General features: G+C 30.6%; 1 protein-coding gene and 1 long non-coding RNA gene across 12 annotated transcripts in view; one reads left to right on the plus strand and one right to left on the minus strand.

Moving 5' to 3' along the window:
- The window catches only part of LOC100880089 (EGFR adapter protein), a 334753-nt gene that overhangs the window by 240152 nt on the left and 79736 nt on the right, over positions 1-14865 (plus strand). For all 7 annotated transcript variants that reach the window (XM_076533985.1, XM_076533984.1, XM_076533986.1 and 4 more), the window contains one exon: positions 2112-2258. In XM_076533985.1, the coding sequence (XP_076390100.1) occupies positions 2112-2258 (147 nt within the window). The remainder of the gene's footprint in view (positions 1-2111; positions 2259-14865) is intronic.
- LOC143264882 (uncharacterized) overlaps positions 3630-14865 on the minus strand; it is a 44748-nt gene continuing 33512 nt past the window's right edge. For 2 of the 5 annotated variants that reach the window (XR_013038859.1, XR_013038860.1), the window contains exons 2-4: positions 9889-10227; positions 8889-9019; positions 3630-4316 (exon numbers count right to left, since the gene is read on the minus strand). This is a non-coding gene — a long non-coding RNA (uncharacterized LOC143264882). Of the gene's footprint in view, positions 4317-5369; positions 5843-8888; positions 9020-9888; positions 10228-14865 lie in introns of those variants that run through there. The other 3 variants (XR_013038861.1, XR_013038863.1, XR_013038862.1) reach the window with 3 other exon arrangements.

The following is a 14865-nucleotide window of genomic DNA, read 5'->3' on the forward strand; positions in this document are numbered from 1 at the left end:
TAACGAGCCGTGATATCTCTGCTATTATGATACATTTAAGTGATATTTATGAGTTATTGAAGTTAATAAGGATGCTGTTTTCCTGTGTGTACGACTCATGTTAAAATTGTTATGATTGATTTAACATTGCTCAATTTCATTATGGAATTAAAAGTATGTATAACTTTGTACATATAGTCACAGAAAGATATTAATTATTTATAATTAGCACTGCAATGTTTTACAAAATTCTAACTAATGTTAACTATAAGTGATGAGTGAATAAAAAAAATATAATAACTAAAAAAATAACAATATAATAATTAAGAAGAACCTAATAATGTTTTTAAATAATTAAACCATTTTGTATTTCTATACAAACTTTTTAATCTCACAATAAATTGACACAAATTGAATTAATGAATTTACTAACAAAGACGACATAACCTTTCCCAACTCAACATTTTCTAATAAAAATAAATCCGATATGTTTAAATTAGATAAACGTGAAATTAAAATTTTGAAATTGTCTTTAACATAATTGTGAATGTGGATATCAAACAACATTCTAATATTTTGTCATCTGATTTTATAACATGTTAATGTCTATCACAGCGTTGGTGTCAAATGTAGCGCCATTTTGAAGTGGAAGCACCTAATATGAACGCATTAGTTCAATTAATCTATGAATTTGTTATAATTCGATTGAACCGCTATGGCAACCCTTTAATAACTATTACTGCAATAATCAATCACCATGTTAAATAAACCGTGGAATCGAATAATTTAATGTCAACCAATATGCAACATGTTACACACCCATGCTAAACAATATCACCTAAGTAAGTGAATTTATATGTGAAGATTCATTTTAGAATTTGTTCCAACTTAGGAAATTATATTAGTAAAATTAATACTGTTAATATAATGGTTAATAAATAGTATTAATAATGTTAATACAGCACTTAATAAATAGTACGAATATTATTAACAGTGTTGGCATAAACCTTAACAGTTAATACGATTATAATTCAGATAATGTTAAAATAATAAAATAATGTTAATATAACCCTTCAACCTCTGCACTTGAAAGTTCTGTTATTAGTAAGTAGTTTAAAATTATGAATGAATTTTTATTAAATTATTATAACTACCACTATTTACTTCACTGTATTCATCAGATGTATAACACTAACAATATATGTATATCTAATTAAGTGCCCAAAACTGTTATATTAAACCTTAAAGGAGTCTAAATCACCTTTCGAATGCAAAGTATGAATAGCGTTGATTCGCAGTGTATTTAACGATGCAGATTCGTCGTGAAATACGTAATGATTAATTTTTTTTTTGACGCAACGCTTTTCGTATTACCGGTAGCTGTGACCACCAGATCAACTCGTGTTTGAGAGATGTCGCGGTACACTTCAAAGGGACACCAAAGTTTTTGAATACACACGAAAAGGGTAGGGGTCGAAGCTACAGGGAAGCACACGGTGAAAACTAGTAAGAACGCATAAAATCGTAAAGAGAAATTCAACGAGCTCCGCAATATATAACACAAGATAACGCGCGAGAACGGTGTCGCAAGAGACGTCGCTACTTTATGCTTGAGAAATGTTCCCGGTACCTGCAGACTGAAACGTAACAAGCTGCTTTGATCTTTTGACCTTCCGTACCTTCGGAGTGGCGTATCATTATTCGGTAGACGTTTTTATTTAGTATTCCAGAGGGAAGGAAAACCTGCAATTACCATCCGTTTTGCAAATAAACACTGTCGGTACCGAGTAAATTGTCGGATTTACGATACTTGAGGTGACGTTCAGATTAGCCATGTTTAATTACTTTCGTTGTCGATTAAATACCTCTGTTTATGTCTCGACATCTTGTAACACGGTGTACAGTACTTACAAGTACTTACAAATTCAATTTACTATGCTGTGACAAGTTTAATGACTATACTGTAACAAGTTTAATTACTTTGAAAGGTTACTTTTCAAAATTAGCACCTATGTTGCAAATATTGCATGTTAAACCCTATTTCGTTGTAAATAGACACGAATATATTTTATATAAGTTGTAGCATTTTAAAAGAAGTAATACATTAATAATAAAGTGTTTTTCTTTTTCAGTGCGTGCAAATGGCGCACGCGTTGAGGCGCATCTCGTACGCAACCTGTGAACCTCAACACGCTCAATTCAGCTTCCTCGCTCGAGAGCCTAGAGCCCACTTCAGCATACAATATTGCCACTCTTTCATCACCGAATCTGCAGAACAGGTCAGTGGATTCTCCTGCTTTTCCAGCTTCTATAGCACGTCACAATCGCAATAACGCGAACAATTTTTGCATATGAAATACTTCGTATGTGGGAATATGTGTCCTGTCCTTGAGACTGAATTTTTTCGAAACCCTTTATTTTAAAGAAATATACTTTAAATCAAAATAATATGGCAATAGACTACAACAATCATTTTATCATAATTTTAATGTACGTATATTACATGTATATGTAATACATGTGTGCAATTACATACACATGTAAGATACGTATATTACATACGTACCAGGAAAATTTGCTCCTAAAGTGTTTGATCACAATTTATATCAAACTTGGTACACTTTTTGTTATCTAAGAATTGGTCAAAATTAGACTGATTCTACAAACGTACATTTTATAACAAAAATGTATTAAAAATTATTTCTAACAGAAGTGTAATACACCATTTCTAAAGTATATCATTTATAACAAAAGTCTACTGAAAATATCTAACTTGAGAAAATTTGTTTTCAATGACACAAAAAGTTATTTTTTTTTTGCAGAAGCAAATAAGCAGTTTTTCGTATAATCTTCTCAAAGCATTACAGTTTAACGATCATTAACATTTTTCCCTAGAACTCTTTTTTGTCATTGCATAACAGCTAAACTTAAATCTTTAATAACCCATAATAGAGTGTCTTACAAGAAAATGAATGCAAATACATTCGTAATTATACTTGTACGAAGAAATTACCTTCGGGTGAGGTCAAAAAGAGAACTGAAACCAAATGAAGTTTAAATAATATGATTATTCAGGCATCACGAAGCATCTCGTGCGACAGTTGTCAGGAAGAAGTAAAAAATCCTTTCATATCCGTTTTATGTCTTTGACCGACACACCCCCTGCAACGTGTACCGGATGAGGGAATAAAAAGAGGAAGGAAAAAACCGAGTCATAAGGTGTCCTTGGTGATATTGCAATAGTGTATCGCCATCATCCAGGACAAATTACATATGGAATAGACAAATGCGTGCGGAATATTACTCGCTGTTTGAACTCGTTTTGCGAATAAATCGTACATAAATGTCAGACGTTACTAATGTGTCCTGGCAAACTGGGTGAAATGCATTTTATGTACATCAAATGTCATTAGGTGTAGGATACGAGAGATTTCAGTGTCGTACTTAAACTTACGTTTTGGATAACAGTTTTTGGTGAAATCTTTGCAAGTAAAGGAAATAACATGCAATAAATAAAGGAAACGCAGATTATCCGATGATTTAGTGTTTTTTTACTGTTTGACTGATTTTATCTTGGAATAAATGTGGACAATTGGGATTATTAATAATAATTGAATTTATGAGTAGAATTTATTGTTTTAGGTATTAGTATGTGTTATAAATGTTGAGTTATAATTTTGGAAGCGTCTATATATATAATAGTTTGAAGTTCTTAAAGTAATGCGTTTTCATAACCTCACCACGAAACATAACCTCCAAACGGACAATGGCGGAGTCAGGAAAATTAGAAATTATAGCGTGTAGTATATAATTCAAAAATATACTCATTGAGATGGCAATAATTTCAAAAATGTAAAGCCTCTCAAAAATTATATAATTTTAAAATTGAAGTTTAACATTAATAAAAACATTATTTATTTATTAACAAGTCGAATTAACACTGTCTATCATCTGTGTCTATCATTTCAAAACATACAAGAATTTTAATAGAATTAAAATAAAAATGAACATACGACCGTAATAATAAGCTAGAATAACTTATCTATTTTATCTATCTTTTGAGAAAAAATGGAATTTTACTGTCTTCACAGTAAGACTATAAGATAGACCATCAATTTTCATAGCCTAACGGAATCTTTCCAATAAAAATGTAATTTCAGGATAGTTGACGTAACAATGTATTTCATAAATTTACCGTTTTGAACCACTGTGTCGTATTTCTTGCATTACTGCTAAGAGCATAGTGCATAAATCTTGAGACGATGCAGGTGGTTATTAAATTGGACAGTTTCTACGAACAACAATAATTATCGTTGTGAGAGGCATGCTTCTCCTGGCTCCAAGAATCACATGTAACACACGAAAAATGTTTTATGACACAGATATCCTTTGGAGATAAAATTATACAGTTAGGGATCGATGTAAAAACTGGGAGTATAATGAGCAGGGACATATTTTACCGTAAGAAAAACTTTTATATATTGTATGGACGTGAATTCAATACGGTTCAATAATATATAATTATGGACCTAAATTCACATATAAATATAAGTAATAAATAAAATAAAGACCGAAAACAATAAAAGATAACTTTTCATTCTGTTGAAAAGACAGAAATCATCATTTTATTAAAAAGATATATTTCGTTTTGTCACAGTTTAATGTTTCTCATCTTTCCACAACTTTTCCAAAGTAAAGTAACATATAATACAAAAAGAAATTACATCTTCCGCACAATTCTTCCCAGAAACGAGATTCTCGATAAATCGTTACCCTGCTAAAACTGGAACTCTATTCATAAAATAATTAATGAATGCATATTCATGTTATAAATACTGTGTCAAGAGATGCGTGTTGGTAAAATAGGCCACCCGTTCAATTAGTCATGATTACATGTTACAATCGTGAGAAAGCATAAAACAGAGAGTGAGGGAGACTGTACTAATTAACAAATCAAACAGTTCAAAACACGAGTGCATAATGAGGTCGGGTCACTTATTTATTATTTGGAGCAATGTTATTTTGGGGCGAGTGTGATTCATTTCAATTATACACAATTTCGATCATTTCAATTATACATCGATCTTCATTATTTCAATCGTACACATAAATTTCTTTTAATTATTTTATTGATGCATTGTATTAATCATAAATATATTTCTATTTTAATTGGACACAATATTATTCATATATTAATTAGATACAATATTATTAATACATTATAAATGAAGTTCAAAGAAGAAGTATAAAGTGAAGCTTTCAACCACAACTTGTTGATCAAGATTAAATAACTGAATCATTAAATCAATTTTAAATAATATTTACTAAATATTAGTAAAATTGTATGTTATTATTTAGAATAATATTTCACTTATTACTCATTAATCCAATTAACATCATTTATCTTGACAAACAAAATATTCTGAATATTAACCAAGTTTAGTTTTGTACACACAATGTTGTTTTATTATATACACAATGAGTTATATTCGAAAGCTGCATGTCTTTCGTACAACAAAAACAGATAAAAGAGGAAGACCAAGTAGTTCGGTCCATACCCAAGATCACAGTACATTGTATCTCAAATAAAAAAACAAGAAAAGAAGGGAGAGATATAAGTAAAGGGGTTACACCATAAAGCCCGGATTCCTGTTTGAAGCTTGTTGCATTGTTGGACCGCCATTAATGTTACCATTATGAAGTACAAGTATGTGGTAAGTACTCGACACATTGCAGAAACACCACAAATACGAAGCAACCATCCAGCAACCCTATCCAACAGCCGAGGACGCCACTTCCCCTCGTCGTTGAGCGTGCATAAGCGGCAATTATGCAAAGCAAGGGGCTCCCATAAGCGTAGCTCCTGTCGATTAAACAGGAGTACCAGTAGGAAATGGTTGCCAGCTAACTGCGATTTTGATGATTTTCGAATCAATCATTTGGGAACTTGATCTACGTAAATCTGTATACAACTGTGTTGTATATCGTTAGCGAGGAAATCAAGAGGAAATTGACGATAATGGAAACGACCATAAATAGGTTTTTAATTTTAGGTCAAACGTATACATGTGTGAGGCACATATTAGTAGTATACATGTAGTATAGAAATTATGAAGTTTAGGGAATTTGATTGGAGGTCAAAATTTTTAAAGTTTGGTAATGGAGAAGATTTGGAAATTTGGAGATGGAGGAATTTTGGAAGCTGAGAATGGAGAAATTTTAAGATTTGGAAATGGAGAAATTTTGGAAGTTGGGAATGGAGAAATTTTTGAATTTGGAAATGAAGAAATTTTGGAAATTGAGGATGAAGAAATTTCAAAGTTTGGAAATGGAGGAATTTTGGAAGCTGAGAGTGGTGAAACCAAAAAATTTGGAAATGGAGGAATTTAAAAATTTGGAAATGGAGGAATTTTGGAAGTTGAGAATGGAGAAATTTCGAAATTTCGAAATGGAGGAATTTTGGTATTTGGAAGTGGAGAAATTGGAAGAATTTGAAAATAAGGAAATTCGTATTTGAGAATGGAGAAATTTCAGAATTTGAAAATTAGGAAATTTGAAGGTTTGAAAATGGGGAAATTTCAAAATTTGAGAATTTGGAATTACAAAAATTTCAAAATTTGAGACTGAGGAAATTTAAGCATTTGAAAATGGGAAAATCACAGAATTTCAATATTTAGAAATTTGGTATTTTAAAATGGGGAAATTTCAAAATTTGGAAATGGAGAAATTGCAAGAATACTCAAAATTAGGAAATTTGGGGATTTGAAAATGGGGAAATTTCTGAATTTGAAAATTAGGAAAATTGAAGGTTTGAAAATAGGGAAATTTCAAAATTTAGGAATTTGGAATTACAAAATTTTCAAAATTTGGAAGCGAGGAAATTTAAGCATTTAGAAATTGAAAAATCTCAGAATTTCAATATTTAAAAATTTGGTATTTTAAAATGGGGAAATTTTTAAATTTAGAAATGGAGAAATTGCAAGAATACTCAAAATTAGGAAATTTGGGGATTTGAGAATGAAGAAATTTCAGAATTTGATAATTAGACAATTTTTAGGTCTAAAAATGAAGAAAATACAGAATTTTACAATTTCAAAATTTTGAAGAAATATTCCTAAATTTCAAGATTCGAAATTGCAAAAATTTCAAAATTCGGAAGTGGAATAATTACAAAAAACAGTCTATTAACAATTAACAAATCATTCACCAGTAAATAATAAATAAATTTAATAATGCGAAGTCATAAGTACACTTTAGAAAAATTTCCAATACAAGAAATTCTTTACCTAAAAAACGAAATATACAGAGAAATAACTGAATATCCGGTAACGATAAAAGATATTCTTAATTACAAACTTAATATCGAAGTGTCGATAATTAATTCTTTCACGGGTTACTCGATCCACAAAAATATAGGAATTAATATTCCGCCGCTGAAGGTTTTTCAAGGAGATGCAGATGCTTTCCCCGTGAATTTTAATTGGTTAATTAATTAGCAACGGCGAACTGTTTCCCGTCTGTATAAATAAACGAATACCCGGCTTGGAAATTCTGTTAGGTTCTTTCGATAAGCAAACGAAAAAAGGTTCACGTCGAATAACGTTCAAAGAATGTCAACGAACTGTCGTGAAAGTACATAAAAATATTGTGTGATCTTTCCAGTTGCAGAAGTAGCAGTTCATCTTGGAGGAGGATGCTCGTTAAAACTTCTCGAAAGTGTAACAAACGTTCGAGCTAATTAGATGTCTTTGCAATTTCTCTGCTCGTCAGGGAATACGATATTTTCAACGCGATTTACACGCGTTCGCAATTAGAACGAACAGAGCGTAACAAAACCTATCCACTGTGCCACTTCGTTATCTACCACCATCTTGCCAAACATTCCTGTAATTTTATTTCATTCATGTGTAACGGACAAATTATCTTTCAGTGTGCTTTCACTGGACACGCAAATCGATATATTATGTGAGATATGTTCTGGCTGCGATGTTTTAATTACTTTTATCGTGTATGGCTCTCTGGGTTTAATTAATGGTAACTAAGGTTTATTGGAAGTATTGGAGGTATTATGATTAGTGCGGGTTGTAGTGTTTGGTTATGAAGGTGCCATGATTGATGTCGATACTAGCGCCATTTAGGTTGGTTTTAGGTTATGATTTTCTAGTTTTATAGTTTTGTTAAAATGTTGGGAAATTAAGAAATGTTCAGAATTAAAAATTTAGAATTTTCAGGTTTAGAAGTTTGTTAAATTATAAATTCTCAAGTTTGAAAATGAAAAAATTCAAATTTCAGAATTATGAATCATCAAATTAACAAATTGACAAATTGTTAAATAGACAATTGGGTAAATTGACAAATTGATAAATTTAGAAAGGAGGTTTAAAAATGTAGGAATTCAGAAATTTGAAAATATTCAATATTACAATTTCTCAAATTTATAAATAAAGAAATTCAAAAATTTATCTATGTAAAAATACTTAAACTTAAAAATTGAGGAATCTATAAGTTTTCAAAGTTCAAAATTTCAAATTTACAAATTTAAAAGTTTATAAACATACAAAATTTTTTAAATTTGCATTTTACCAAAATTAAAAATTTTTTACCAAAGTTTACAATTTACTAAATTTGTGAATTCGGAAATTCTGAAGATTATAATTTCTCAAATTTACAAATTTATTAATCGTCAAACATAAAAATACAGCAACTGAAAAATTTACAAACTTAAAACTTGAGAAATTTTTACTATTATTTTGTACGTATATGTATAATTATTTTTAGCAGCTTATATTTAGAAAAATGTTAATTATCTATTTAAAATACCAGTCATGTGGTTAATGACTATAATAATTTCTTTAGATGTTGTAATTTCGCATGTAATCTGTATGCATGCAAAATACTTTAGTCATTACCTCTTATCGGGTCGTCAATCTTCGTTACATCCTCGATTATCTAATGCAACCTTGATTTTCCTTGTAGCATCGCAAACACCTTTAATAGCACCTTATAGAATCCTGATACCACGATGACAGATCAATTTACGCTGTACAAACCAGTGATGAAGATATGCAATGAAATTTACATATTTGGAATTATTATTTGTAGATTAATATTTGGAATTATTATTTGTTATTTAATATTTGAAATTATTATTTGTAACTTAATATTTGTAATTAAATGTACAAATTTATTGATTGATAAACATATCAATTTAGTAATATAGTAATTAGAAAATTTAGAAATTTGGTAGGTTGAAAATTAAAAACTATAGAACCTAACCTAATCAATTTAGTACTTTAGTAATTAGAAAATTTAGAAATTTGATAGGTTGAAAATTAAAAAATGTGGAATCTAACCTAACCTAACCTAACTTAGCCAATTCAGTAATTTAGTAATTAGAAAATTTATAAATTTGATAGGTTGAAAATTAATAAATGTGGAATATAACCTAACCTAACCTAACTTAGCCAATTTAGTAATTTAGTAATTAGAAAATTTAGAAATTTGATAGGTTGAAAATTAATAAATGTGGGATTGATTAAAAATTTAGAAATTTTGATGAGTTCAAAATTTAGAAATCTAGACATTTGTTCTATTGAAAATTTTTAAATTTGGAAATTTGATGAAACGAAACTTTAGAAATTTAAGAATTTGATCAAGTAAAAATTAAAAAATTTAAGAATCCATCTAACTAAAAATTGAGAAATTTACCAATTTGATCAACTGAAAATTGATAAATTTATAAATTTGGTCAATTGTGAATATAGAAATTCATTTACTCAATAACTTAATAATTTTGAAATTAAAAAACATAGAAATTTGTACGTTAGCAAATTTAGAAACTTAGAAATTTAAAAATTGAGAGATTTAGACATTTAGAAATTTGCAAGTTTAGAAATGTAGAAACTTAACCCACTAACAAACCGAAAAATTTCAACATATTTAAATTTCACGGTCAGTTACCCATCGCCGTATTAAACCGCAACATAACCGCACCTGAAAAATAGTAAATAACGTTTCAATCTCCAGACGTATCTCATATACAGATACGTATTTATTTCTATCAAAGAAACGGACATGGAAATAGAGAAGCGATGTTTCTGATCTAGTATAAATTGACCTTAAACACCCTGTCCGCTTCTCTAACAGCATCGATCCACCTGATTCCATCTGTCCGCTTCGTTTTGTTGTGTTCCTGTCTGCTTCCTCTCTGCATGTTCATCAGGAAAGCTTCCAATGGTATTCGTTCATCTGGAACAGAAAAGTGCTTATCCAGTAAACAACAAATTCCATACAATCTAAAATTCCATTTCAAAAACCTTCAAACGCAAAAATTCATAAATTAAAATATTTTTAAACTCGCAAACTATAATTAGAAAGTTAAACTCGTATTTCAAAATATGAGAATTTGTAAATTAGGCAAGTGCAAAGTTTCCGTGTTTCTCAGATCTTTCGGCCATGACACTTCGTCAAAGCCCCCAAAGTTTCGCTATAAACAGCACAACTTAATACACTTTGAGTCTCTAAACTCCGGAGATACAAAAGTGATATTCTCGGAACAAACAGTATGGTCGATACAGAGATATTAAGTCGACAATATAGTTCAATCTACTTTTGAAAATATAAGACATAGTTTAACTCCTTGCATTATTTATTAGATGCGTCAGAACTAATCACAGCTACCCGAGCGCCCTCTTCTTAAAAAACATATAAAGAAATATCTCATATTTAATTTAAATATATTAGTATGTTACATGCATGTGATCTTTAATTCGTTCGATATTTTTGAAGAAACTAATAAAAATTTCAGTCAGTGTTTGAGGCAGAAAAATAACTTTTATGAGGCACATACATATCTTGTAAGTCTACGTATACTTTTGAGCGGCTTAAGTCAACATAGAAACCATATGATCATTTTTGTAAGAAACTAATAAAAACTTCAGTCAGTGTTTGAGGCAGAAAAATAACTTTTATGAGGCGCATACATATCTTGTAAGCGTATGTATACTTTTGAGCGGCTTGAGTCAACATAGAAACCATATGATCATTTTTGTAAGAAACTAATAAAAATTTCAGTCAGTGTTTGAGGCAGAAAAATAACCTTTATGCGACACATGTTGTAAGTGTACGTATATACTACATATATGTGTACGTACATATGAGTAGAAGTGTCGAAAGCGTATGATAATGCAAGTATGTAAAGATTAGAACGAATCGGAGCCGTTAATTGGGTAGTAAAGAATCAATGTACGAGACACGAGTTTCTCGAGCACGCAACGAAGGAAGAAGAACAAAAGCAAAAGCTGCCAGTCGGAGACCTGTTATACGGTGAGGGATTGGACCGACTGCAATCGTCCGGTCGTTGACACGTCTCTGTAGCTTCTGCAAAAATCTTACCAGTGGTTCAGCTGTTCCCTCCGAGAACCAGGAACAACTTTATGGAGGTCTTTTCTCCGATGAGCAACGAGAACATGATCCTCCGGCGAGCAGCTTTCTGGTATCTAAATGGTCTTCCTTCGATACGTTCTTATCAGATTATCAAGCACCCCATTTCACGGCAGATGGCGCTGTCTTGGATAAATTAATCTGATCTTCCAGCGATAATGATGAAGCAGGAAATCGATGTGACACGCTCCACTAATTATCTACACTACTTTTTTACCTTCTTCAATGAGGTGGCGTTTTTGCTTCAATCTTGTTGTGCGGATTAATTAATTGGTGTTAAGTTATTATTGGTTAAACTATATAAAGTTATTGGTTTATGGAACTAGTTTTTGTAGTCTTTCTTTTGAGTTCTTGATATTTGCTCGTGAAATGGTAGTTGGGTGTTTAATAAATTATTTCTGAGTGTAACCAAGACGTTAATAACGTGGAAGTAGGAAAATTATTTATAATTACACTATTGATCTGCTCTGCATATTTAGAGATCTAAGTATTACCTTCCCGTTCAATTTTTGTTTTACGATATTTTTTTAATTCTTAATTATTTTATATTTTCCTGTTGATACATGATATGCATGTTTTATGCAATTTTTTAATTTTTAATTATTTTACATTTTTGTGTTAATATGAAATGTGTTATATGTGTATTATATTTTATACTATGTTACATTATATTTTGTTCTATATGTTTTATATGTTTCTCTTTATCACTTCTTAGATTTAACTTTAAATTGTGTTTCATTTGTTCTAATCGTAATATTTTAAGACATTTTATTTTATACTTCTACATATATTTCTTCTTATGCAAAGAAGCGTATCCCTTAAATAAAATTAATATATCGTTGGCATACAAGTACTGAACGAAGTAAAACAGGTGACCTAATTATCCTCTCTAACGGTATGAGAAAAGTTCCATATGTAATTTAACACTTTCGGGTTGGGGTGGTTAAGTAGAAAAGTTTCGACGAGTACCGGCTCTTCAGTTATATGTGTACTCAAGACGTTTGTCCATAAAGAAAATGAAGTCTGGCAGTAATAACAGTTCTAGTAACTAGTAATAGTTCCAGTAGTTACGGAGAGAAAGCCTTATAACACTTTTATTTACGCTTTGACGCAAAAGGTGCGTCATACATAAACTGCACTTTCCATGTTGACGTAAAAAATACGTCACTCGCAACAAGTCTTAGTTACAGCTTCTTAATTTCGTGTAAAAATGATCTATGCACTTTGCAAAAAAAATGCAATTCGTAAATAAATAATTATTTTTTTCTCGATGTGACAGTATCAAATAATACAAATTTGAATCCATTTCATGGGAAATTGATAGTCATACAAAATTATTGAAAATTTTCAAACTAAAAGTATTATAAATACGAAAGTATTCATAAAAACCTAACTTCAAAGAGTAGAAATAAATGAATTTTTTAAAAATTAATTTTCATATTTTGAGGTTATCCATATTTTGTTAAATATTTCTTTTTTAAACAGATAGTGTAAAATTCCGATACGTAATCTAGAAATAGCGTTGGAACGTTCTTAATCTTAATGAAAAAAGTTTCTTTCATAAAAGAAAGTTTCTTCTTAAATTTGATTAGAAATTCCATTACAGCGAATTGCTGTTCTTGAGTCATAGTACTATGTGTATGGTTATTTAACTAGCGAAAGATATCATCGAACGTTTTCCTTAATTATTTCATAGAAAATTGTGAACCAGGTAAAAGTTTTATGCAAAATTATGCATTAGACGTTGAAGTATTGATCAGCACTGGTATATTTAAAGATTTAATACTGGAACAATGGGACAATCTTACCCATTTACCTAGGCACAATAGCTGATATCGATTTCATATTTCTTTTAAATTAAATGGTGCATAAGGACCGATAATTTTGTATGCATTACTTTAACTGCTGAGAAATGGTTCTGGACCATTACAATTTTCTTCGATAAAAAGACATAAACTTTTGTATTATTTAAATTGTTAAGTTATACTTAAAATTGTTATACTATTAAAGGAAAAAACTATAGTTTGCTTCAAGTAATTTTCTTTTCAATTACTTGTCAAGCAATTCAAAGTCAAAGTCATTGTCAAGAATGACTCAGAAAAGTTAAATATGAAAATGGTGAATTTTGTTGAAATTTTTCTGGTGAAAACATATAACATACATATATCTGGTGATAACATATTTAATCCTTTAAGGTAATGTCATATATGGAACACGATATTATAAAGCAATGGTTTAACTACTTAAAATACAACATAGTGTTAAATACATGAAATAGAACCTAATGGATTGATTTCAAGGAACAGGTGAACATCTGTTATCAACTACGGAAGTGTATCGAATACTGCCGGAGGAGTTCGTATCCAGTGCGCGTATCTCGAGTATTTTGTGTAATTGAGCGACTAATAGATCGACGAAAGTGCTGGTTCACTAGGGATCTGGTTCGAGATATTGTACGTGACCGGTCCTTTCTGCTTCTGGCAAACAACTGCCGCAGGTTTCAAGTGGAAACTAGAACTTCTGTTGTCACTTAAAGCTGATGTCCCGTTTATCTCTTCCTCTCTGTTTTCCTAAAATGTTACGACAGTTAAAATTCGTTTACCACTTTGATGTGTTAAATTTATTAACGTCACTGAAATTTTGATATATTAGTTAGAACTTGTTTATCAAGTTCGTAACTGGTTTACATTTTATAATTCGAATATTTGGTGAGATTCATTAGAGAAAAATAAGGTAACATACAAAATCTCTGAGTCTTCAAATCTCCAAATCTCCAAATCTCTAAATCTCTAAATCTCCATATTTACAACTTCCAACTCTCCAATTTTCCATATCTTCAAATTTTCCAAATCTCCAAATTCCCAAATCTCCAACTCCCCAAATCTCCAAATTTCCAAATCTACAAATTCCCAAATCTCCAAATTCCCAAATCTCCAAATTCCCAAATCTCCAAATCCACAAATCTCCAAATCCACAAATCTCCAAATCCACAAATCTCCAATCCACAAATCTCCAAATCCCCAAATCCCTAAATCTCCAAATCCACAAATCTCCAAATCTCCAAATCCACAAATCTCCAAATCCCCAAATCTCCAAATCCCCAAATCTCCAAATCCCCAAATCTCCAAATCCCCAAATCTCCAAATCCCCAAATCTCCAAATCCGCAAATCTCCAAATCCCCAAATCTCCAAATCCCCAAATCTCCAAATCCCCAGATCTCCAAATCCTCAAACTCTCAAATCTCCAAATTCTCAACTGTCCAACTCTCCATTACTCCAACTCTCAAACTCTCCAAGTCTCCAGATTTCCCCAAATTCCCAAAATTGCTGTAAGCCAAGATTCACGAGCATTTAACTCTATAATAAAGAATGATTAATCTGAATTTAAAATTATACGGGAAAAAAACTTTGCAGAAATTACCATAAAATTACCATGGAGATCGA

The sequence above is a fragment of the Megachile rotundata genome, chromosome 7, assembly GCF_050947335.1.
Source record: "Megachile rotundata isolate GNS110a chromosome 7, iyMegRotu1, whole genome shotgun sequence".
NCBI classification, from domain to species: domain Eukaryota; kingdom Metazoa; phylum Arthropoda; class Insecta; order Hymenoptera; family Megachilidae; genus Megachile; species Megachile rotundata.